The sequence below is a fragment of the Microcebus murinus genome, chromosome 29, assembly GCF_040939455.1.
Source record: "Microcebus murinus isolate Inina chromosome 29, M.murinus_Inina_mat1.0, whole genome shotgun sequence".
Taxonomy (NCBI): domain Eukaryota; kingdom Metazoa; phylum Chordata; class Mammalia; order Primates; family Cheirogaleidae; genus Microcebus; species Microcebus murinus.
The window spans coordinates 11,915,528-11,943,162 of NC_134132.1; the positions used below are offsets into that span (position 1 = coordinate 11,915,528).

At 36.1% G+C, this 27,635-nt stretch overlaps 1 protein-coding gene across 8 annotated transcripts in view; it reads right to left on the minus strand.

The window, feature by feature from the left end:
- Positions 1 to 27,635, minus strand: part of PTPN13 (protein tyrosine phosphatase non-receptor type 13) — a 174,388-nt gene that overhangs the window by 134,098 nt on the left and 12,655 nt on the right. For all 8 annotated transcript variants that reach the window (XM_075998654.1, XM_075998656.1, XM_075998655.1 and 5 more), the window contains exon 2: positions 3,604 to 3,723. In XM_075998654.1, coding sequence (XP_075854769.1) covers positions 3,604 to 3,718 — 115 coding nt within the window. In that variant the 5' untranslated portion in view covers positions 3,719 to 3,723. The remainder of the gene's footprint in view (positions 1 to 3,603; positions 3,724 to 27,635) is intronic.

Genomic DNA, 27,635 nt, shown 5'->3' on the forward strand with positions numbered 1-27,635 from the left:
AAGTATGTTGGATCTTCTCACTCAATGCTCTATGAACCTGAACTCCCTCCCATTTTTAATATCCAGGTGATCTCCTCAGCAGTATTGTCTGTTTACTAATTTTCACTTTACAAAGAAAAAAAGAAGTTTAATATCTGCTACAGCTTTCTTTAATAATTTGTCATTTTGACTCACAATAAGCAAAAGTTTATACTGAAACACAAAGAATTTTATAAGCCCTGTTCTCTGTAACCTTACTCAAATTTGTTTTCCATATACAACATGGTCTTCTCAAGTTTTGCAGGATACTTGCTGGTCAATCTCTTTGAATTTTTTTCCATATAGATAATGAACCTTGCTTTTTAAAATTACTCTTCTTTATTAAATACTTCATTATCTTTTTGTTTATCCATTTTAGCATCAATTAATCAACAAATCTAACATCTTAAAATCTCATAGATTCAAAAGAGCTGTTTTCTACAGAGAGCAACAGTTCTGCAACTAAAAAAAAATATTTGGGGCAATAATATAACTGTAAGCTAAAATTTTAAAGGCAGCAATAATCTCACTTCTAAAGATTATCCAGAAAGAGTAGGAGAATAGCATTGTTTTTTATTACGTAGGACCACTGAGTCCCTACATGAATTCTTCCACGATGTAAAAGCTAAAATCTTAAATGCATATTTTTTCTGACATAAGCTATGCTTCTCAATCAGTTAATAAGATGAATTGAGAGGCATATAATTAGTAAGTCATAATATAAAAAGATCTTAGTGAAATTCCTCCAGAACTTTTATTTCAATGACCACATTTAATTTCCTAACTAAAGAATAGCAACTCTTTAGCTAGGTAAAAAGTAAAATCTAGCTATCTACTATTTACAAAAAAAAAAAAAAAAACACAACCCAAAACAAAAAACCTAAATTAAAACACAGAGGATGTAAAAATAAAGAAAGGAGAAAAGATATAACTGGTAAATGGCAAGGAAAACAAAGGTGGCAATATTAAGAGTAGATTATATAGAATTTAATGCAAAGAGTTGTAAAAAGATTTAAAAAAGTAGATTTATAAAAGACACAGTCCATTTATATTAGTCATTAGCCATTATAAATATCATACAAAATTACATGAAAATACACAATTACAGAAGACAGACAAAAGCATAATACTGGTAGGTGATTTTAAGTATCCCTAAGAATTTGACAGATCAAGCATACAAAGTAATAAGGATATAGAAAATTTTTAAAGCACAAACATTAACAAGCTTAAGCTATAGCTCAGAAATAGAAAATATACATTCTTTTCAAATCACCACAGAATATTTACAGAGACAGACCATGTGTAAGATCATAAGAAAATCTCAAAAAATTCTAAGAAGTAATTAAACAGATTGCAAGTTTTAACAACCACAAGGCAATAACACTAAGAAACTTATAACAAAAGGAGAACCACCTATCATCAACTTCAACTTTTAAATGTTTGGAATTGCATGATTCTTAAAAGTTTTACACAGCTCCTCCTCTAAAAAGAAACTCATTCGGGAAGATGGTGTCTTTCAATTTAGATACCATTATTCTGTGAATAATAACCACAATGAGTGTGTTTGAAAACATGTTTAAAATCTTAAATTTCTGGAAGGCTTAAAAAGATAAGAAATAGATAATTTTATTGACCTTTGTTCAAAATCCCAACAGAAATGCTTATTTCTAGCCTTCTCTTATAGAAATGTCAACAGCACGCTTGCATTCATATAGTGAAAAAGGCAAAGGAGCAACGTACAAATTCGAGAGGATAGGGGAAAAAGCCATTGACAAGAACACATTTTAGAAAAACAAATAAACTTACAGATCATTGTATTTACCTGCTTTTTACCACCCAACACTCCCAGGGTTATTCATAAGAGTGTCTACTAGAAAACTAAAACCACCATCATTTATCTAAAATATAAGCAAAATAGGCGGGGCTCAGTGGCTCATGCCTGTAATCCTAGCACTCTGGGAGGCCCAGGCGGGTGGACTGCTCCAGGTCAGGAGTTCAAAACCAGCCTGAGCAAGAATGAGACCCCATCTCTACTATAAATAAAAAGAAATTAATTGACCAACTAATATATATAGAAAAAATTAGCCAGGCATGGTGGCGCATGCCTGTAGTCCCAGCTACTCGGGACGCTGAGGCAGCAGGATTGCTTGAGCCCAGGAGTTTGAGGTTGCTGTGAGCTAGGCTGACGCCATAGCACTCTAGCCCGGGCAACAAAGTGAGACTCTGTCTCTAACTAACTAAATAAATAAATAAAATATAAGCAAACTAATAATTCCAGTTTGTTACAAGAGATAGGAGAACTGTGACAGACATTATATTATTAAATGAAAGAAATGAAAAATCATAGATTTCAGATATTATTAAATCAAATAAGCATCTGTTTCCTTCAAATAAATAGAAATTTCCAATTGGCAATCATAATAGTTGGTAATCTCCAAACTGCTAAAGAAGCCAAATTCAATTTTTCTGTATTACTGATACTCTGTGAATTAGACTGGGAGACTTATGGTAACCAGCTCCCATTGGGCAGTATTTAAGATATAGCCTCCTCACAATTAATTTTATAACACATTTGGTAAGTCTCTTTTAATGTGCCAATATATTATGCAATAATTGCCTCTCAATGACAAGAACTTTATATTCAAACATTCAATCTCTATAACATTATGAAATTTGAAGAAAAAAAAAAAGCCTTAGGTACTTACACTATATAAGATGCTTTATATTCTATGAGTCATAGCCTGGGCAGTGATCTTGCCATTAGTATAATAAAAAGAGGTATTCTCTCTCCCTCCTCTGAACATCTGTAGTACCTATTGTCTCTGTCACTCATCTGGCACACTGTTTTGAAGTGGTAAACTTTTCACATGCATCTGTCTTATCTGAATAAATCCCTTAAGGGCAACAGTGACACCTACTTATTGGGATCTTCTATACAATATCTCACAAGTAGCAGATGTTTCTTAAATATTAATTGACTATTATTAACTGAGTTATGCCACCAACATACCTTTCCTTCAACAACACCTTTGGAGCATGGCTACCTGCTCTATACTCTGGAGTACCCATACTCCCAAATTCTCTGAAATTATTCTGCAAAATTAAAGTGAAGCAAACAAAGCAACAGGGCTTGTTTAAAGTTGCCAGATTTTTGGTAAACGATATTAGATAAAACGAATAAATTTTCTTTAGATTAATCCTAATTATAATCAAAGATCTTCAAACATCTAGGTTATACCAAAAATGGGTGAACCCTAATACTGCTTTGTTCAAGTTCCTGTCCCTGAACTGGAAAACAACATCAACAACAAAACTATATCATTTGCCCCCAAATACTCTTCCCTTATTCTCTTCACCTTCCTGTACTCAGTCAGTGGTTGATCTTACATCTTTCCATAAAGTTCCCAAGGCTCCAAGTCTTTAGCAATTCTATCCTATAAATGGTTCTCAAACTTTATCATGCACCAGATTGTCCTTGAGGGCTTGTTAAAACAAAGGCACAGGAATACTGAACAAAAATCTGATCTCTGACCTTGTATCTGTTTTTTAGCTATCCAATACTTAAAATAAAAAAACCCAGCTTACCTTTTCTGAATAATTCTTGGAGACTTTCAGCACTTTGATTTAGTACAGCCCATATTTCTTCCTCCTCCAGTGGTCCACCCCGAACCTCCAGGGCCTCAGCTAGTGACACGTGCATATTACCTGCGAAACAAAAATAATAGATGGTCTAAGCATTAGCAACTTAACTGCACTTGCAGTGGTAAAAGCTCTATATCAATGATAGACTATGGGCCCCCTGACAATTTAATTTCTCAATATGGTATTTGATCTAAATATAATCCAGCAGTCGTAAACTTATAGACGGTAAATGAATTGGAGGAAAGAAAAAAACTCTTAAAACAATCACTTGCCCTAGTCATCCTCAGTGACAGAACTGGAGAACAGTGGTGGTGTCTACTTCATGGGAGAAGACAAAAACCCCAGGATACCAGGAGGCACCAAACTGCAGATGATTAAACCAAAGCAGACTGAACGGAGGCCTCTTAGATTTCAGTTCCAGGTTTCATCCTATTCATCCCACATACAAGGAGTAGAGAGGAGACCCTATGGTAGGAGAAGTTGGAAATAATATAGAACACATTTCTTCCTTCCATTCACTAATTGATTTCTATTATCTCTAATAAATATACTATAACTATAAATTTTGCACTGAATGGAATTAACTATTTCTAGACTCTGCTTTGCTGCCAATTAGCCCTTTCTCTGGGAGTCATTTTATCTCTAAATCTCAGTTTCCGTTCTGTAACATGGGAATAATAATAACAATACAAATGCCATTTTGGGGTGGTTATGCCAAAGAAAGAGGTTATGTGAACATGGTTTGTAATGAAGATTCTACAGAGGCTAAACTAACAAAAGATCAGAAAAGTGTCTCTGTAGTGACATTTTTGTAGTGTCAATTTTTCAAATGGCATTCAATTAAGTAAGTGATATACTGATAAAACTTAAGATTTTCTATGGGCTCAATAATCCTATTTTTATGTTGGAAGAGGAAAATGCAGCTAGTCAAAATCTTCCTATATATATTTTCCTGAATTAACACTCCTTAAAAAGAAAACCGTTCTTTCCTGTGATTACTAAGATTTCTACCCAAACAAACCAATTTAAGCATAATGTGCAGTGTATATCTATTGGTAGGCAGAAGCTGATGGATTTGGAAAAGACGCTAGAGGGAGTTAAAAATGTTAAATACTTATTTTCTGTAATTAAGTCCTTCGTTAAATTTTAAAGTTAACCAATAAAAACATCTGTTTTAGACAAAAGCTTTTGTCTAAGATTTTGTTTACTCAACTAACAAGAAATGCTACTATTTTCTTCTAATTTACATTTATAAAAAAATCCGGATTGAAAAAAAAAGCAATTCCAGCTATAAGTGAGAGCGGCCTTATCCTTTTTCAATTTCCTTTCCAAATGTTTGCTAAAACATTTTAGGCTTAAAGTGTGCCTCTGAATGGCGTCTATTTATGTGTACAATGTGGATCTTAGAAGGGAAGATATAAGATATTGCTCTGAAATAGCCAAAAGAGTTTTTATTTAGCTCATACAAGAAGTACATTTGTTTAGATGCCTGGTCCACACCAAAAATTTGTAGGTTCTCATGTACTTTGTTATACACTAGCACATTTACTCAAGGGAAAAACAGAAGCTTTTTCCTAAGAGATATTTGAGCTATTATCTTTTACATGAAACATACCAATAACAGAGATGCCTCCGCTGGAAGTTTCAACAGAGGCATCCAGATACTATTAGCAACCAGATACCAGCGTGACTTGTGAGAAAGACTACCCTGCAGCAAATTTCCCAAGCAATATGTCTGAGAACCGGTTAGATAGCTCTAAAGCCTACACACGGTGTAAAGAGCAGAGAGGATTGCACAAGAATTTCTTTGAAGAGAGTTGTGCTGATGTTCATGTCTACTCCAATGTGGGAGGGGTGTGGGAAAGGTGCCTTCCTTTCATCTCAAGAAGCTTCAGTGGGACCCCTTGGAGTACTTGATATATGTTCCCCGGAGTTTCGGGGGACATAGCAGAAGGTGCCTGACGCACACTTTAGGATTCTAAAGACTTTGGTTACCACCCTGAGGCAGCAGCAAGATGAAGAGGGGAGAGGGCACACAGAGTGAAGGAGCATCCTGTATCAGGAGCCAGATACACTGCCACAGGTTGGAGAAGGACAGAAACAAGGAAACAGAGAGGATGGGCGCGGTGGCTCACTCCTGTAATCCTAGCAGTCTGGGAGACCAAGGTGGGTAGATCGCTCAAGCCCAGGAGTTTGAAACCAGCCTGAGCAAGAGTGAGACCCCATCTCTACTATAAATAAAAAGAAATGAATTGGCCAACTAATATATATAGAAAAAATCAGCCAGGCATGGTGGCTCATGCCTGTACGCATGTCCCAACTACTCGGGAGGCTGAGGCAGGAGGATCACTTGAGCCCAGGAGTTTGAGGTTGCTGTGAGTTAGGCTGATGCCACAGCACTCACTCTAGCCTGGGTAACAAAGTGAGATTCTGTCTCAAAAAACAAAACAAAACAAAACAAAACAAAACACCTGGCTTTTAATTATATGAATGCAGTTTAGAATACTTCAGGGATTTTAACTGACTAGATTTTAAAATGGGATTATGCACTCAATCAAAAAGCCTCTTAAAAGTGACTATTAAAATTTTCAACAAGTAGAATAAAATAATTGAATTGATCTTAAAAGCTTAGGAACAAGGCTTTAGAAATTTTAATTTAATAAGAATATTCATTTAAAAATAATTTTCAATAAGCTTTTCTATGCACAATAATACCTTGAAGGCCAATAAAAAGTTGTGACTTGGGTTAGGCAATGTTTTTGTAGTTATGACCCAAGTGCATGATTCCTAAAAGAAAAAAATTGATAAACTGGAATTCATCAAAATTAAAATCTCTATTTGAAAATGAGTGTTAAAAACTTGAAAAGATGAGCCACAAACTAAGAGAAAATACTTGCAAATCATATAACTGATAAAGGACTTGTATCTAAAATATATAATAGAAAAACAAACAATCTAATTTTTTTTTAATGGGCAAAAAATTTGAATTGGCACTTCACCAAAGAAGATATATGGCCGAGCGCAGTGGCTCACGCCTATAATCCTAGCACTCTGGGAGGCCGAGGCGGGCGGATTGCTCAAGGTCAGGAGTTCGAAATCAGCCTGAGCAAGAGTGAGACCCCGTCTCTACTAAAAAAAATTAATTGGCCAACTAATATATAGAAAAAAAAAATTAGCTGGGCATGGTGGCACATGCCTGTAGTCCCAGTTACTGGGAGGCTGAGGCAGCAGGATCGCTTGAGCCCAGAAGATTGAGGTTGCTGTGAGCTAGGCTGATGCCATGCCACTCACTCTAGCCTGGGCAACAAAGCGAGACTCTGTCTCAAAAAAAAAAAAAAAAAAAAAAGAAGACATATGGATGGCAAATGAGTGCATGAAAAATGTTCAACATCATTACACGTTAGGGCAACAAAAATAAAACAATGAGATGCTGCTACATAGCTATCAGACTATCTAAAATTTTAAAGACTGACCATACTAAATGTTGACAAAGATGTAGAGTAACTGGAACTCTCCATACATTGCTAGTGGGAATGTAAAATGGTACCCTTTGGAAAACTGCTAATATGTTTTTCTTAAAAAGTTAAACATACACCTCGCATATGACCTAGCCATCCTACTCCAAGCTGTTTACCCAACAGAAATTAAAGCACATATCCATACAAAAGACTTGTATACAAGTGTTCACAACAGCTTTATTTTGAATAGTTGAAAACTGGAAATAAGCAAAGCTTTCAACAGGTGAACATATAAGGGAATCTTAGTATATCCTCACAATGGAATGCAAATCAGTAACACTGTTACTGTAACAAACACATGCAACAACTTGGATAAATCTCAAATAATTATGCTGAAAAAAGGAAGCAAGACCAAAAAATACATGCTGCATGATGACACTTATTCAACACTGTAGAAAATGCAAATTAATCTATAATTACAGAAATCAGATCAGTGGTTGCTTGAGATTGGCACTGTCCTATGGAGAGGCATGTGGGAAGTATTAAAAAGGGGCATGAGAAAACATTTGGAGGTGATGGATATGTTCATTATTTTGATTGTGATGATGGTCCCAGTAGGTACACAAAAACGTCGAAACTTAACAAATTGGGGCCAGGCGCAGTGGCTCATGCCTGTAATCCTAGCACTCTGGGAGGCCGAGGCAGGAGGATCACTTGAACTCAGGAGTTTGAGACCAGCCTGAGCAAGAGTGAGACCCCCATCTCTACTAAAAATAGAAAGAAATTAGCTGGACAACTAAAAATATAAATATAGAAAAAATTAGCTGGGCATGGTGGCGCACACCTGTAGTCCCAGCCTGTAGTCCCAGCTACTCGGGAGGCTGAGGCAGGAGGATTGCTTGAGCCCAGGAGTTTGAGGTTGCTGTGAGCTAGGCTGATGCCATGGCACTCTAGCCCAGGCAACAGAGCAAGACTGTCTCAAAAAAAAAAAAAAAAAAAAAAACTTAACAAATTGTATACTTGAAATATGTACAGTTTATATGTCAATTATGCATCAATAAAGCTGTTAAAGAGAGAAAAACAAACTAAACCCAACCAAAGTTGAAACAGCAATCCTTTTCTTTGTCCCATGAAGCTGACTGGATATTTTTATTGTCAGAAGAAACTAAACCCCAACTTCAAGTAACACATGCTTTTTAAAAAAGAATAATAAATTATGTATTTGTTTTCTAAAAATTCACTTCTCCCACTTTGTTATTGTGGCCAAAAAATTATAACATTTCAGTACTATCTTAACCATTTTTAAGTGTATAGTTCAGTAATGTTAAGTATATTCACTTCATTATGCAACAGATCTCTGGAACTTTTTTCACCTTGTAAAACTGAAACTCTATACCCATTAAATACTAATTCCCCTTCCCCCTGCTAGTAACCAACTTTTTACTTTCTGTTTCTATGATTTTGACTATTTTAGATACTTCATATGAGTAGAATCATATAGTTTTGTCTATTTGTGACTAGATTATTTTGCTTCGAGTAATGTCCTCAAAGTTCATCCATGTTGTAGCATGTGACAGGATTTTCTTCTTTTTTAAGGATGCATAATATTCATTGTATGTATACACCACATTTTCTTTATCCATTCATCTGTTTATGGAGATTCGGGTTATTTCTAGCTCTTGGCTTTTATAAATAATGCTGCGGTGAACATGAGTATGCAAATATCTCTTTGGGATGCTGCTTTTAATTCTTTTGGATATATAGCTGACTCTTGAACAACACAGAGGTTAGGGGTACTGACCGTCCGTGAAGTCAAAAATCTGCATATAACTTTTGTCTCCTCAAAAACTTAACTACTGGCTGGGCGTGGTGGCTCACACCTGTAATCCTAGCACTCTGGGAGGCTGAGGCGTGCAGACTGCTCAAGGTCAGGAGTTCGAAACCACCCTGAGTAAGAGCAAGACCCCCGTCTCTACTATAAATAGAAAGAAATTAATTGGCCAACTAATATTATATAGAAAAAACTTAGCCGGGCATGGTGGCGCATGCCTGTAGTCCCAGGTACTCGGGAGGCTGAGGCAGGAGGATCGCTTGAGCCCAGGAGTTTGAGGTTGCTGTGAGCTAGGCTGACACCACGGCACTCACTCTAGCCTGGGCAACAAAGTAAGACTCTGTCTCAAAAAAAAAAAAACTACTAAGAGCCTGCTATTGACTGGAAGCCTTAACAATAACATAACCTGTCAATTAACTCTTATTTTATAAGTTATACATATTATACATTGTATTAGTACAATAAAGTAAGCTAGGAAAAAAATTATTAAGAAAATCATAAAGAGGATAAAACATATTTACTATTCAGTTAGTGGAAGTGGATCATAAAAGCTTTCCTCTGAATCACCTTCACATTGAGTAGGCTGAGGAGGAGGAAGAAGCAGGGTTGGATTTGCTATCTTAGGATTGGCAGAGGCAGAAGAGGTGTAGAAGGTAGAAAGGTAGGCAGGAGAAGCAAGCACACTTGGTGTAACTTTTACTGAAAAAAATCCACGTACAGGTGGACCCACTCGGTTTACACCATTGTTGTTCAAGGATCAACTGTGTACCCAGAAGCTGAACTGCTAAATCATATGGTAATTCTATTTTTTATTTTTTGAGGAAGTGCCATGCTGTTTTTCATAGTAGCTGCACCACTGTACATTCCCACTAACAGTACAAAATGCTCTAATTTCTCCACATCCTCACCAATAAAAGTACTATTAGAGCTGTAGAAGACTAAGAGCTACCCTCTCTAATAAAATATATACATTAATATTTCTTTAATACTAAATAATATGCATAATACTGAATTATATAATAATTATGTTATAAGTAATTCATATTTCATATTAGGTAGTTATAGATCAGATAGTAGAGAAACATTATTGCCTAATATAGTTAGGAAAAACTAAGAAAAAATTGGGATTTTAAGGAGAAAAAGAGGTAAAACTTAGTGAAGTTTTAATTGGATGTTGCCTTAAGGTAGAAAACAGCACGTATCTAAATAGTTTTATTGAGGTTTGAGCAATGTTTACTTTTCAGTATTTGTCAACTCTTCCATTAGGCTTTCCCTGTGAAACAGAGAAACTAAAATAAACAAAAGTCTAAATTCCCTTTCTGGACCTCTGGCTCTGTCAACTACGTATCTAAATAGAAATCATGTATAGCTGTTCCCTGCTTTCAAAGGTCAGCTTCAAATAACAAGAAAAACTCAAATTCTGCAATCCCTCTCTGCATCATTTACACTTAGGGGAAAAGTAAAAACAAGGAGGAACAAAATCCCTAATTTCACATTTTTTTTTCTCTTTGTCTTCACCAACTGGGAGGTACCAACAGAAAAAAATGTAATGGGAGAATTGTGGTGTTGAGTATTGTCTTTCTACATCACCCTTCCTTTCTACTCACTAATTTATGTTAAGGTCATTGGCTTCAGGATCTTGCTGATCTTCCTCCAGAACTATAGACTTAAAAAGTCTGAATGGACATCCACCAAAGGAAACAAATATGGATAAAGCTCAAAGACCAAGTAAAAATATTCTTGTCTTTTATGTTGTGATAAACAAATTAGCATGGTAGGCAAAATTCTGACATGGCCCTCAGGATTCATGCTGTGAATTGCCTATGTAGGCAGGCACAGGGCAAGGACCTAAGGGTGGCCGCTGACAGTGGATCCAGCCAACAACCAACAAGAAAATGGTCCTACAATCACAAGCACTGTATTCTACTAACAACTAGTAAGCTCGACAGAGGATTCTGAGTCTCAGATGAGATAACAGTCCTGGCTGATGCCCTTATTTCAAGCTGGTGAGATCCTAAAGAGGAGAACCAACTAATTTATCTATGCCTAGACTCCTGACCAACAAGTGTGAGATAATAAATTCGTGTTTTCCACATAACTTATTTCTGCCTGCACACATGCTTCTTTCCCTTTGACTTCAGTGGGCCAGATAAAGTATTATTGAAAAGGTAATCATTCTTTAACCTTTATGACCTTCCCTATTGGTCACCTACCTCCTCCTGTACCTTCAACCTCTTTACTGGCTCTTCCCCTTAGCAAATAAACACTAAATTTCTTACATCTGTAAAATCAAAGCAAGCATCATCTATCCCTACCTTCAAATTTGTTGTCCTAACTTCACTCCTTTTACCACCAACCAAGCCTTTAGAAATTAGTCAACACTTAAGATTCTGTTACTTCCTACTCTGTATCCGTTTGCTTTCTCACCTTCTACTTGAGTGAAACTTTTTTGGTAAAGTTACCTATGATATCCATATAGTCATGGCATTTCTGTGTTGCTTAAGATTGATAATGATGAATAGCAATTATTGATTGGTTATTCCCTATTAATTCCTGAACCATGGATATCATGTGCATCTCATTTAATACTTGCCAACATCTTGTGATACAGGATGTGTTAATAACTTGTTTTGAGAATAAAACTGAGCCTAGAAATATTAAATAATTTGCCAAAAGTTACAGAGCTAGTGATTTGAACCCAGACAAGCTGACATAAAATCTACTTTCTTAATCTTACATTCTACTGATCTTCTGTTTGAAACTTTTCTTTCATCCTCTCTAACATAACAATCTTCTGGTTTTTCTTATTTTTCAGGCTATTTCTTTGCAGTTACCTTTGCAGGCTCTTCTTTCTCTTTCTCTATCTTTTAATTCTAGTCTCCTTTAGGTTTCTATATTTGGCCCTTTTTCTTTATACAGTCTTTCTGAGTGACTTTATCCAAACCCTTGACTTTGTCCATCACTTGCATACTGATCATTCCCAAATCTGTAGTTCAAGATCTTTATTAGTTCTACTCTATCATTGAAATGATCTTTTAAAAATTCAAATTTTATAATTTTATGGCATGCCCTGAAATTTGTCAGTGCATTTTCATGGGCTTCAGTATAAAATTCAAATTACTTAGCAAATCACAAATGATCTTTTGGAGATACAAAGAGAAGGTTTTAGGAAAAAATGGTGTTTATTAAAGGTTATGGATTCTATAACAAACAATGAACTACTGATTTTATGAGAGTCATTTAAAAATGTATCAAGGATAGAACTCAGCATATTTGGTATCACTTGTTGGATTATTGCTACTATTAGGAAGAAGCAAGAAAACTATGACTGAAAAAGAAGGAAAAGAATGAGAAAGAAAAAGAAAAGAAAAAAAAATCTCATCTCACTTTTTCTATCATGCGCGCTCTTATTTATACACAGCTTCCCAACCACTGATGAGAAACTCTGGACCAGCTGTGTTACTTCAGAAATGCAACAAAGTGCTTATATTGTATATTCTGAAACATCTCCAGCAAAGGTACAGGGTAGCACCCAGTAATCAAACACATTAACATCTCTGCAGTAAACCTATGAATATTCACACTAAATGGGATAAATAAAAACTACAAATAGCTTCATGTCAACAGTCAGGTTTTGTCACCCAAAAAAGCTCAGGTCAAGTTTTGTATTCAAGTGAGTTATAAAAACACTTTTGCTTGTTCAGACCTTTTTGTATTCTAGAGTTGTGTTCAAGGGACTGTAAACACATATTTCATTAAAGAGGCAGGCTAACTTTATAATAAACTCCATTATCTTCAGCAGTGCTTTGCCATAATTCTAAGAACTCGAGAGTAGAACTGAACCCAATGAAAATTTATATGGTAAAGTCAAGATGATACATAAAGGCTACATTTTTGAAAATGGAGATAAATTTTTTTTAATTAAACATTCCATTCCTGTTGTTAATATAAGAGTTTTTGATCCACTAATTGTTAAAATGATCACACTCCCAACAAAGGATTTCTGTCTATATTCATAGCCTACAGTGTAATCAATGTACACCCCAGGCTAGGCTTTGTCTGCCTCCTAAGCATGCAGAATTCAATAAGCCAGTGAGAAACAGGCAGGACAAGATCCAGTTAAAGGTAATGGTCTGTTTTAGGGAGACACTGGAGGCTTTAGGAAAAGCAGGGGAGAGTGAGTCTTCTGAGGCAATATATTGGTAAACAAAAAGAAGGGAACCATTAGCCCTGAGTAATTAATTACTTCTAAACACTTGGGTTTAGAAGTATATAAAGAAAACGGAGCAGGAGTTACAACATGGTAATAGTTATTTGACATTTATTTCTAAAATCACCTGTATAATTTCCAGAGGTGAAACTGGCTAGCAATTAGAAAGAAGAGAAAGTAATGCACCGAGTTAGTGGAAAATATCTTATACAAATACGATTTCTTTTGTTAAATAGGGAAATATTAAATGTATATAAATGAGCAAATTTTATGATGTAACTTGAAAATTAAATTTAATTGAGCTCTAGTATATATGTTTCATTACATCAGCAATGTTGGCTATTTAGATATGATGCTCTAACATATAGTCCTGGGTCATGAAACTTGGAGAAAAGTTCTAGAACTTTTTGCTCTGTTCCCTTATACAAATAGCTCATATGTGTAATGCATTACACATCTTGCTAAATGCATTAACTATCTTGCTAAATTACTCATTTTCTCTTAAAAACAGGATTTCCTTAAGCTTTATTTCCTACTCATAATCTTACCATATCCAAGTGTCATTTACTTAATATTTTTTAAATACTCATTTTTATTTTTGAATTTATCTATTTAAAAAGAAAATATTAGATCAATATTTTTCCTTTAATGGGAAACCAGCAAATTGTTCCATAAATAGAAGGTTAAGTACAAAAGTCAATTATCAGCACAATAAATGAAAACATAATAATGTCATTAAATATGAGCTACACAAGGGTTTCCTGCCTGTGCAGCAACATTCCAAGCTTGGGTCATGTCTTGATTTGTTAAAAAGGGATATTAGCAAGTCAAACAAACAAACTAGCACCGAACTGGGACTTTCTCTATTACCTCATCAAAAGTACTGAAAGAGAATTAAAAAGAGAATAACTAGCTTATTGTTGGATTCTATCTTCTAAAATTTAGCTGCAGAAATGATCTCTCTTACCACTAATATTACTCTTAGAAAAGTTCCACCTTCAGCCAAATGTAATAATCTGAGATGTTAGAAAAGGCATTTAGAAATATGGAAATATGGGGCCTGGAGCAGTGCTTATGCTTGTAATCCTAGGACTTCTGGGAGGCTGAAGCAGGAGAATCACTTGAGCCCAGAAATTTGAGAACAGCTTGGGCAATACAGACACCCAGTCTCTACAACAACAACAAAAAAGTTAGCCAAGTCTGGTGGCCCCTGCCTGCGTTTAGTCCCAGCTACTCCAGAGGCTGAGGCAGGAGTTGGCAGTTGCAGTGAGCTATGATGACACCACTACACTCCAGCCCCAGCAACAGAGCCAGACCCTATTTCAAAAAAAAAAAAAAAAAAAAGAAAAGAAAAAGAAAAAGAAAAAGAAAAGAAAAGAGAAAGAAGAAGAAATATGGAAATACGATTGAAATTTGGTCTGTTGCCTTCCCCAACCCTCTTTTCCACTCCTCCTAAGAAGAAATCAAAGTGCTCAGGATTTGGAAAGATTCAGTATGAATATCTCATGTCACTGCTTAGATATAAAAATTATATTTTTAAAAACAGAAATATGTAAAATTTTTAAAAATGGAAACTGATAATATGAAAATCATTTTTAGAATGGAACAATTTGAGTAGAATTTTGACTATTTTCCAAATACTAAGTTGAAATTGTTGTAATTACTGCAATACACGTATTTATTAAGCTTCATCTGTGACTTATGAAGTTATTTAGGCTTATTCTTCCATTTATTTTCCCTAGAATCAAAGTTGTTTCTACTCATAATTAATACACCTAATCTACTAAACATCATAGCTTAGCCTAGCCTATCTTAAACATGCTCAAACAGTTACATTAGCCTGAAGTTGGGCAAAATCATTTAACACAAAGCCTATTTTATAACCAAGTGTTGAATATTTCATGTAATTTATTCTCTCTCTCTCTCTTTTTTTTTTGAGAGAGTCTCGCTTTGTTGCCCAGGCTAGAGTGAGTGCCATGGTGTCAGCTTAGCTCACAGCAACCTCAAACTCCTGGGCTCAAGCAATCCTTCTGCCTCAGCCTCCCGAGTAGCTGGGACCACAGGCATGCGCCACCATGCCTGGCTAATTTTTTCTATATGTATTAGTTGCCCAATTAATTTCTTTCTATTTTTAGTAGATGGGGTCTTTTTCTTTCTCAGGCTAGTTTCGAACTATTGACCATGAGCAATCCACCGCCTAGGCCTCCCAGAGTGCTAGGATTATAGGCGTGAGCCACCACACCCGGCCTCATGTTATTTATTGAATTCAGTAGAGTGTAGAGCCCAACATCAGTTGTTTATCCTTGTGACTGCATGGCTGACTGGAAGCTGTGGTTCACTGCCACTGCCCAGCATCGTAAGAGAGTATCCTACCTCATATTGCTAGCCCAGGAAAAGATCCAAATTCAAAATTCCAAGTGCAGTTTCTATGGAATGTCTATAGCTTTTGCACCATTGTAAAATCAAAAAATCATTAAATTGAGAAGACTGTCTGTAGACACATAAGGCGATTAAATCTTGAGATGTGGCTAGTGTAACAGAGGAACTGAATTTTAAAATTTTATTTAATTTTAATTAACGTAAATTTAAATGGCCACTTGGGACCTGTAGCTATTTAACTGGCCAGTGAAGCTCTATAAAACTATGATAATAGGGTTATAACACATCTCTTTGCTTTCCCTCTTGTCCCTTTGTAGTCTATTCCCACTAGTAATACTTTTTAAATGTAGATCTAATCATGTCATTCCTCTGCTTCATGACTTCCTGTCACACTTAAAATAAAATCTCAAATCCCTACTCAAGCTTACAGCTTCCTACAATTTTCCTCTCTACCTCAATAACTCTCTCTCCCCTTCAGTCCTGACACACTCAACTCCAGCCATAGTGACTCTTAAGCCCTTGCATTTGCTTAGAACACTCTTGTCTCAAGGATCCACATGGGTAAGCCCCCTCACTTCATTCAGCTGTTTGATCAGTTGTTACCAGACAGGCTTTCCTTGACTACTTCAATCTAAATTAGAAGCACTACCCACTCCCTCACTCTCATACCATTATCCAATTATATAATACTTCATGGCATTATAGCACCTGATAATATATTACAGAATTGACCTTTATTGAATGTCTTTCACAACAATATGCAAACTCATGAGGGCAGATTTTGTCTTCTTTTGTTAACTGATATACCCCAAAATGTCTAGAACAGTTCTGGGCACGTGGTAAATTCTCCATAAATATTTACTGAATGACGACAAACTCAAATCTCATTTATCCTCTCTGTTTCACAGTCATAAAAAATATTTTTTCAGTGTTCATTATTTACAAGGCACTGCAATAGGCAACATGGGGAATTCAAATTGCAAGTAGCTTAGACTTTGTAAATCAGATTACCATGGGAATAATCCTTAATCCTAAAATTTTGAGCCTATGTCTTAGAAATAACTGGAACTGTCTCTCTTGGGGATGAAAGTAGGAGATATGATGTCTATCTTCTAATATTAAAACATTTGCCATCTGGAAGCAGTAGTCTTTTTATGGTATTCCTAACAGAATGCAGAACTGAGATCAGGGAGTTAAAATTAGGTAGTTTTCAGTTCAGTAGATAGATTTTCTAATAATACACAAAAACTCTTGGTATAATGTCCTGAAGTGGTTAAGCAGAGAGAAATAACCACCTGGAGGGGATGTCATAGAGATTTTGCCATATGAGGCTAGTGGGGTGGCCTTAGAGGACCTCTAATATGTGTTCCAAGTGTAACACCTATACTGTCTATAAAATGCTATAACAAATGCATGTTAAAATATCAGTCATTTTCTGACAAGTTGCTTCCTGTTTGTAACAAGTAATAACTTTCAAGGTTGACAGGCAGCAAGGAATGAAAATGAGAATCAAAACAGAGTTAACACACATATATGCTACTGAATAATTAAGATGAATTAATTGTACCTGGGCTTATACAAATATCAGGTTTAACCATATGAAACTAACAATATTTGACCATTTTTAAGGTTCAACTTAAAAATGACTTGCCAGATTTTATTAGTATAGTCATTATGTAATTTCTGCATCTGCGCTATTACAGAGTCAGACATTCTTAAAAGTATTGGATTAATAAAAACAAAATCAATTCAATAGCATTTGCTGCCTTCAAAAATTTCACTTAGACCAACAAAACATAAGTCCTCAGTTTCAATCAGTAGACTATGAGTCACTCTTAAAATCTATAACAGGTCTATTAATTCTCAGGATCTTGAAAAATCAGCTAAAAACAAATGGTGTACTAAAATATATAATACTAGTAGACATGGTGTTCAGTAGCAGATTCAAACTTGTTAATGAATAATCAGAATCTGGATGACAATCCCTTACTTCAATTAGTCATTACATCCTAAGTAATCAGTGCAATTATAATCCTACTAAGTTTTTTTCTTTTCTTCTTCTTCTTCTTTTTTTTTTTTTTTTAAGGCTGGTCAAGTGAAGCAGTGGGAGTGGAGAAGGAACAAAGGAATCTGTAACTGGTTGTGATCAATTAGTTGTAAACACCACTGCACTGGAACCAACCCTACTAAGTTATTTTTCTTAATTCAAAAACCAAGCACAATTTTTAGGTCTGCAGTTTTAGAAGGGCATTTCAACTTTCTTAAACCTAAACCTCCATCTTAGCAGTCTAATGTTAGAGGTATTTCCAAAATCAACAATACCCACTGGAATTGGTAGCATGCCTTTAGTACTGAGATTTTTGCATAAGCAAGTTTTATATTCTCCATTACAAGGCTGTTTTATTTTAATTCTTGGCCAACACAGCACAACGTGCATTTCAGGAAATGCATTCTAATTTTTTTGTTTCAGAGTAAAAACCCATTTTAGGATCACTTGATAATTCCAATTGGTTTTGGCTTGAGTTGACTATTTAACTGATCATGGCAAGAGTATTCTGTCACAAGTAAATGAAATTCTTTTAAGTCAAATCAAGAAATAATAACTTTACTGAGAAATGATGAAACTTCTTGTGGTAAAAAAGGTGATCCTTTTTGAAGAATAGTGTCTCATCAGTTTGGAAAATGAGCCATATAATAGTGTAGACAAAAACTCTTGTGTGAAAATAAAATTGCAGTGTTAAGTTTTAACAAAAGCAATTCCTTTAAACTAATGAATCAAACTAAGAGCAATTTAGAATGGGGTTACTTTGTTCTGTTTATAAATGGGGGTAATTTGGGAATTTGTTTCCCTGTTCGGTTTAGTGGTAAAGATTTTGTCTTAAACATTTTGGCTTAAACTTTTGTTGTTGTTGTTTTTGAGACGCATTCTCACTATGTCGCCCAAACTCCTCAAGTGATCCTCCCACCTCAGCTAGGACTACAGGGGCATACCATTACATCTAGCTAATTTTTTTAATCATTATTATTATCATTTTATAGAGATGGAAGTTTCACTATGTCACCCATATTGGTCTTGAATTCCCAGCCTCAAGTGATTCTTCCACCTCAGTCTTCCGAGTAGCTGGGATTACAGACACGAGCCACTGTGCCTAGCCTGTCTTAAACACTTTTTCTACAAATCTGTTTTGTATATTCAAATACAACAGAAGCTACTCTAACTAACTGAAAAGTTGCTAACAAATTATCCCATTGTTTTTTTATAGGAAAAGTAAATGGCCATGGTGCTTATTCTTCCTGGCTATGTATCTCTTAGCACCTTACCCTTAAAAACACTTGAATTGACAATTATGAGTTAGAAAAATATTCAGCTTCCTAACAGACATTCTCTTCTCACTTCTGCTGCCCTTCCTCGTTGTTGGCAGAATCTGTCTTCCAACATAGAGGCCAGAAATGCCAGATATTCAACTTACCAGCTTCACTGCTGTTAGCATATAAGCAACAACCTATCCTAGCTAATGGTCCTGAGACAGAAACTAGTGAGAGAGAAACCATGAAAGATTTTCCTTCCTAATAAAAAGATATATGGGAGGAAATGCCTTTACTCTTTTTCTAGCTATGTGGAAAAGAGTTAACTGAGCAGGCCTGCACACAAGGTTGGCCTGTGGCTGACATCTGGGAACTAAGATTTCAGGAGGGTTCCCACCACTCCCAGAACTCTTAAGAGTGGCTCACTGTGTATAATTTGCTTGTGCAAACAATGTGGTTTATGCTGAACACCTGCTTCCCTTGTGGGAGTCTGGAATTTTGGTTAAGTGCTAGGGAGAGGGTGCCCACATGATCAGCCCTCCATAAAAGTCTTCAGCAATAAGTCTGTGAAGAACTTCCCTGATAAACAACATGTTACGTCCAGAAGTTCTCTAAGATAGTGAAATAAATTAAGAATAAGTAAGAAATAAAAAATATAGGCCGGGAGAGGTGGCTCACACCTGTAATCCTAGCACTCTGGGAGGCTGAGGCGGGCGGATTGCTAGAGGTCAGGAGTTTGAAACCAGCCTGAGCAAGAGCGAGACCTCGTCTCTATTATAAAATAGAAAGAAATGAATTGGCCAAGTAATATATATATATAGACAAAATTAGCTGGGCATGGTGGCAAATGCCTGTAGTCCCAGCTACTCGGGAGGCTGAGGCAGGAGGACTGCTTGAGCCCAGGAGTTTGGGGTTGCTGTGAGCTAGGCTGATGCCATGGCACTCACTCTAGCCTGGGTAAAAAAGTGAGACTCTGTCTCAAAAAAAAAAAGAAATAAAAAATATAAAAATTAATTTAAAAAAAGAGAAAGAACAACATATTATGTATGTTACCACAACTCATTGCTGAGGCAATTAAGTGCATTCTATGTGATCCCATTGGGAGAGGATTCTTGCAAGTTTCCCTCAGACATAGCCCCATTGCCTTTTCCCTTTGTGTCCTTTTGTTGTAATAAATCTGTTGTGCTGAGTTCTCCTAGCAAATCATGGAATCTGGGAGCGCAGGGGGTTCTTAGGGACCCTTAACACTAGCCAGTGGAGTGTCTACAGGCAATATTCGAAACTATGGCAGCCACATTTATTGCAACTACTAGAGGATAAAGTTTAAGAATTCAGAATAATATTCAGAACAACAATAGGGGAAGAAAAAGAAAGAAAGAGCAACCCAGGGACCTTATGAAATGCCATGACTGAACGAATTGTTGAGCAAAACTTTGAACCTCCTACTTCTAGATTTATGCTCACCATTTTGAAATAAGGCATTTTATCATTCGCACTGAATTCTTATAAATACTTTCTAAAAAACTGATTCTGTTAAAGTAAAATTAAGGTCATCTGAAAGCATTACTTTTTGAGGGTTTTTTTAGTTTAGATTAATTAATTAAGCAAAGAAATATAAAAAGAAACATGCTCAGAAGATAGTTCATAACATCTCTTTAAATAGTATTGAAATATCTAAAGTTGGAGAGAACTTATATTTCAATAAGTTATTAAGAGCATTGTTCACTTCATCTAAGTTGTCAAATTCATTGACATAAAGTCACTGATAATATTCCCTTGTTATTCTTTTAATAAGTCTAAAATCTGTGGTGATATTACCTCTCATTCTTGATATTGATAAAATTTGTGTCTTCTCTCTTTCTGATCAGTCTGATTAGAGGTTTATCAATTTATCTTCTCAAAGAACCAGCTGTAGATTTCATCGACTTTTTACTATGTTTTTATTTTCCATTTCATTGATTTCTCCTTTGATCGTTAATCTTTCCATTCTACCATTTACTTTTCTATTATTTATTACTTTGCTTCTTTTTCTAGGTAAAAGCTGAGGTCATTACTTTGCGACATTTTTTCTTCTAGTGTAGGTAGTTAGTGCTATGAACTTTTCCTTAATTCTTGCTTTAGGAGCTTGCATCCCATACATTTTGAAATATTGCATTTTCCTTTGTATCCCACATAGTATATTTTCTCATTTCCTATTTGTTCTCCTGTTTGAGCCATAGACTATTTAGAAGTGTTAGGTTCCAAATAGTTGGGGATGTCCCAAAGATGCTTTGTATGCCTTGAATACTTTTAAATATACTAAAAATTATTTTATGACTGCCATGGTTTAAATGTCCCCTCTAAAACTGTTGAAATTTTGTTGTCATTATGATGGTGTTGGGAGGTGTGGCCTTTAAGAAGTGATTACTTCATAAGGGCTCTGCCTTCATAAATGGATTAATGCCATTTACCACTTAAGTGGGTTAGTTATCATGAGAATAGGTTCCTGATAAAAAAAGATGAGTTCAGCCCAATTTTCTCTCTGATTTCCTCTCTCTATCTCTTGCCCACTTGCCCTTTGCTATGTTATGATGCAGCAAGAGGGCCTCCATCAGATTTGGCCCCTTGATCTTGGACTTCCCATCCTCCAAAACCATAAGCCAAAAAACTGGTATTCTTTATAAATTACCTAATCTGAATAAAAAACAAAAAAAATAAATAACCCAGTCTGTGGTATTTTGTTATAGAAGTAGAAAACAAACTAAGACAATGGCACAGAGTGTGAACTATCTTGATATTCTGTGTGCACTAGAAAGGAATGTGTATTCTGATGTTGTTGGGTAAAGTATCCTGTAAATGTCAGTTAGGTCAAGTTAACTGATGCAATGTTACTGACTTTTTGTCTACTTGTTCTGTCAACTATTGAGAAAGGCATATTGAAATCTCCAACTCCAACTGTGGAGTTTCCTTGGAGTTCTTCTGATTTTATTTCATACATCTTGAAATCCTGTTATTAGGTGCATAAATGTTTAGAACTGTCTTAGTCCTTTTGGGCTACTGTAATGAAATACCATACACTGGTTATAGCAGCTTATAAACAACAGAATTTATTTATCACAGTTCTGGAGGCTGGGAAGTCCAAGGTCATGGTGCCAGCAGATTCAATGTCCAGCGATGGTCTGCTTTCTCACAGACAGCACCTTCTACCTGTGTTCTCACATAGTGGAAGGCGTTAGCTAGCTCTCTGGGGCCTAATCCAAATCAGGGCTCTGTTCTCATGACCTAATCACCTCTCAAAGGCTCGACCTCGTAATACCATCACTTTGAAGATTAGGATTTTTAAAACCATTTCCTTATAACTTCAACATTGTTATTAAAAGTCAGATTACCCAAATTTAAACTCTTCCTTTCTGTTAGCTTATCTTGTAAGAAAAGTCATGAAATGTTACAATTGTTATGAAAAGTGAAGAGAAAAATCATTAAATAATATAGGTCTGTTCTCCAACTAGTTGGAAAAAGAAAGACCTGGCTGAGCCGATGCAAGGGCCAGTTATCTGAAAGGAGGGGTTCCTTGACTCCCTGGGGCCGATGAAGATACATGTTTTTCCCCCTACCTTAACTTCAGATGGCAAATTCTGAACTGTGCTAACCTAGAAACAAAGACCTGGACTCACTGGCCCCCACATCTGTGTAAATTTTGCATTAAGAAAAATATTAGAGTTAAAAGTGTCAACTTGAATGCTATCAAACTAGAAATAATCTGTGATAGTTTTGTGAGGAATTGATGACATCTACCAACCCTTCTTTAATCCTTCCTCTTTTGACTCTTTATTTGATCCTCTTTGACCTATCCCCTGCTCTGTATAATTCCCTCTTTCCCTGGGAAGTCAATGTAGCAAAATGGTAAAGTACCCAAGCTTTACTGTCATACAGAATGAGTTTAAGTCCCAGTTTATCAATTTAATAGTTGTGTGATCTTGGATATTTCTATAGCTCACCTTCTAGATAGGTAATAGGGGAACAATAATGTCACTTAGCTATAGAGTTGTTAGATGTATCAAATAACATAGGTAATATTCCTTACCCATAGTAAGTGGTCAAGATGTTCACCATTATTATTCATTATTTAAGTTTAAGAGTCTTACAAAGTAGGCCTATTAATTTACTCTTCTCAGCTTTTTATCAATTACTTTTAAAGACATTTAAATAGTAAGAAAAGTTATCATATACATGTATCAATGTAGCTATCATTTCCAGTGTTCTTCATTTTATTAAATAGATCTATCTGGTATCATTACCTTTATGCCTGAACAATTGCCTTTAACATTTCTAGTAGGGCACATTTGCTGACTGTTCATTTTTTTAGCTACTTTATCTTAGAAAAGGCTTTATTGCACCTTTGTTTTTGAAAGATATTTTCTTTGGGTAGAAATTCTAGGTTGACAGTTTCTTTCAGTACTTTAAAGATGTTGCCGCACCATCTTACTATATACTATAATATGGGTCAGGCATGGTGGCTCACGCTTGTAATCCTAGCACTCTGGTAGGCCAAGGCGGGAGGATTGCTCAAGGGCAAGAGTTCGAAACCAGCCTGAGCAAGAGCAAGACCCCGTCTCTACTAAAAATAGAAAGAAATTAATTGGCCAAATAAAAATATATAGAAAAAATTAGCCGGGCATGGTGGTGCATGCCTGTAGTCCCAGCTACTCAGGAGGCTGAAGCAGAAGGATCCCCAGAGCCCAGGAGTTTGAGGTTCCTGTGAGTGAGGCTGATGTCACAGCACTCTAGCCCGGGCAACAGAGTGAGACTCAGTCTAAAAAAAAAAAACAACAAAAGAAATGTACTGTAATCCTTATCTTAGCTCCTCTGCATGTATCTTTTTTCTTTGGCTGCCTTTAAGATTTTCTCTATTATCACAGGATTTGAACAGCTTGAATATGATGTGCCCTGGTGTAATTTTATTGTTTCTTATGCTTTGGGTTCGTGAAGATTCTGAATCTGTAGGTTTACAGTTTTCACTGTATCTAGAAAAGTTTCAGCCATTACTTCTTTGATATGTTTTCTATCATGCCTTGTCTTTCCTCAGGGATTCAAATTTCCCACATATTAGGCCATTTAAAGTTATCCCACAGCTCACTGATACTCTGTCCATTTATGAATCCTTAGTGGTTCAATATGTTCCTACTTAACTTTTGGACATACAGAATATGAAAACTATTTCAATGTACTTATCTGTTAATTCTAACCTTTGTGTAGTTCTGAGTCAGTTTTGATTATTGATCTATATTCTCATTATAGGTCATAATTTCCTGTTTCTTTGCATGCCTGAAAATTACTTATTAGATGCTATATACTATGAATTTTATTTTTTCTATATATTTAGTTGTCCAGCTAATTCTTTCTATTTTTAGTACAGATGGGGTCTCGCTCTTGCTCAGCCTGGTCTTGAACTCCTGGGCTCAAACTATCCTCCTGCCTCAGCCTCCCAGATAGATTGTTAGGATTACAGGTGTGGACCACTGCATCTGGCCTTAAATTTTATTTTTGTTGGGTGCCACATGTTTGTAAATATTCTTGAGTTTTGCTCAGATATGAAGTAAATTATTCGAAAACTTTGAAGTTTGCTCAATTCAGGTCTTATTTTTAAGATTTGCTGGGCTGGTCCAGGGCAATACTCAATCTAGGGCTAATTATTCTTCACTTTTGGGCAAGATTCTTCTGTGTGCTCTACCCAGTGCTTTGCGAATCTTGAGCTTTTGCAGTCTTGCTTGTCAGAACAGGCATTATTCCTAGCTCTGTGTGAGCACAAGTACTGTTTCTTCTAATCCTTTTGTGTAGGTCCTTCCCAGGCCTGTGGTAGTTTCCTCATACACATGTAATATTGAGTACTCAGCTGAATACTTGAAGGGGACCCTGTGTACATCTCCAGGGTTTTTTCTCTGCAGTTCTCACCTCCCCAGTAGTCTGTCTTGTTAACTCTAGCTGCCTTGATCTCAGACTTTCAGCTCCATTTGCTGAACTCAGGGAGTCTACCATTTTCCATCTGGTTTCTCCCACAATGTGCCACAGCCTAGAAACTCTCAACTGAGTAAGCTGGAGCAGTCAGTCGTAAGGTTCATCCTGCTTCTACCTCTCAGGGATCACTGTCTTTTATTACCTGATGTCCAGTCTCTTGAAAATTGTTGATTCACATATTTTATCCATATTTTAGTTTTTGCAGGCAGGAGGGTAAATCTAATCCCTGTTAGTCTATGTTGGCTAGTAGAAGTTTCACCAGGTTATTATGTTTATTTCTCTGTACTGAACCACTGTAAATGGTATCTCAGTTCAGTCATCCCTGATGGATTGGGGTCAAATCTTACATGGTTAAGAGGTTGCCCCCTCTAGATTTGTTTCTGTGGGTCTTTTCACTAACTGCCTTAAAGGCAGTCATTCTTCTGTTTAAAAAGCACATTTGAAAAAAATAGTATTAAGGCTAAGGAATTTTAATGCTATGAAGAAGAATGCCTGGAAGTTTGTGCAGCTAAGTCAGTCACAAAGTTATTTTCCTTCTATAGAGTTTCTATAAGAAAGATTTTTCTTTTTATAACTCTTGCAAATGAAAAGAACATTCATGGGAAGAGCAGAGAAATACTGAATGTGAAGGCAAGAAGACAAGAGAATGACAGACCTTGAGAATAAAAGAGGTTGAGTACAAAATTTTTCTAAGAAAAATAATGGAAACCAAGTCTGATACATTTACAGATAAGACATCATCTTCTATATATTTTAAGAACTAGTTCTTTCTTCCTACAAAAAATCCAATTATTTACTTAACTAATATGCTAAGATGAAATAAATATTAATCAAAGCAGACATCCAGAATCATTATTGTCACCATTATCTCTTAATAAATGTGAAAACAAAACAAGTTCACATAAGTATAAAGTTGTTAAGATAATCTAAGGTATAAGTTGCATACTGGTGGCCCATGGGTATATTTGGCCTGCAGACATGTTTTGTTTGGCCTATAGGACAATGGCCCAGGTACAGCAATGGCAAAGTATGATTTGTGACCAAAATTTACAAACTGATAGACTTCACAAATTGAAGAGATTTCATATAAAAATCTTGGGAGAAAAAATTAGGAGATGTGGCAGTGCTCAAGGAGGGTAGCAGCTAGTTCTTTAGTTTCCATCACTCACTATTGTTTTCCTACCCTGTAAACTATCCCTGGCTTTTTTTTACCCCTACATGCATTTAGGCTAATGACATTTAATCTAGGGTGTATATATATAATAATATCCTAACACATTAATTTCTTTTTTTTTTTTTGAGACAAGGTCTCATTCTGTCACCCAGGATAGAGTGCAGTGGCCTAATCATAACTCACTGCAGCTTTGAACTCCTGAGTTCAAGCAATCCTCCTGCCTAAGCCTCCTGAGTAGCTACGACTACAGAGCTTGCTACTGCACCCAGCTAATTTTTTTTTATTTTTGTAGAAACCAGGTCTTGCTATGTTGCCCAGGCTAGTCTCAAACTCCTGGGCTCAAGCTATCTTCCCATCTCAGCATGCCAAAATGCTGGGATTACAGGTATGAGCCATTGTGTCTGGCCCTGATTTATTTATTTATATTTATATATATATATATATTATATATATTTTTTTGAGACAGAGTCTGCTCTGTCACCCAGGCTACGGTACAGTGGCGTCATCATAGTTCACTGCAACCTCAAACTCCTAAGCTCAAGCAATCTTCCTGCCTCAGCCTCCTGAGTAGCTGGGACTATAGGTCCCAGCTAAATTTTCTATTTTTAGTAGAGAGAGGGTTTCACTCTTGCTCAGGCTGGTCTTGAACACCTGACCTCAAGGGTCCTCCCACCTTGGCCTCCCAGAGTGCTAGGATTACAGGCATAAGCCACCATGCCTGGCTCCTAATTTATATTTTTAGCTTAGAAAATAACTGCATAAAAGCATGACGAAAATATCTAATTTCTTTAAAGGGGAGATAAGATTCCTAGAAAAATACCTTGAAAGAGCACTCATTTTCTACCATTAGTAGAAGAGCTATTTTGGGGGCACATTTTAAACTATAGTTTCCTGAAGATGCTGGAAGTATCCCAGAATGTTTATTTTTGACAAATTCATAGGTAATCCAGATGTAGTTCACTCCTAGAAACCTCAATCTACCCCCACCTTTTGCCTGTGTTTCAAAAGGTATACATACAATGAAGCTTAATTACAAAAGCTAAAATATTGTTATTAGAAGATTATATTCTGGTATACCTTTCCTCTCAATGCACTATATTTAAGCAGGAAAAAATATCTGAACTTTATATCCATAAAAGTAACTCCATATTTAGTCTTCAGTATTTACGCTTAAGCCAAGAAAACTAGGACAAACATTTTTAAAAAATTCTATACACCTAAATTTTTGCACCCAGCACTCTATAAAATGAGAAAATTGAAATAGTTCCCCTTCCAATCATAAAATGATCCAACTTCAGTTGTAATCAATATTTGTTAACTCCAGTTAGAAGAAATTTTTCAACTTAAAAGAGGATAATAGGCCGGGCGCTGTGGCTCACGCCTGTAATCCTAGCTCTTGGGAGGCCGAGGCGGGCGGATTGCTCAAGGTCAGGAGTTCAAAACCAGCCTGAGCAAGAGCGAGACCCCGTCTCTACTATAAATAGAAAGAAATTAATTGGCCAACTGATATATATATAAAAAATTAGCCGGGCATGGTGGCGCATGCCTGTAGTCCCAGCTACTCGGGAGGCTGAGGCAGAAGGATCACTCAAGCCCAGGAGTTTGAGGTTGCTGTAAGCTAGG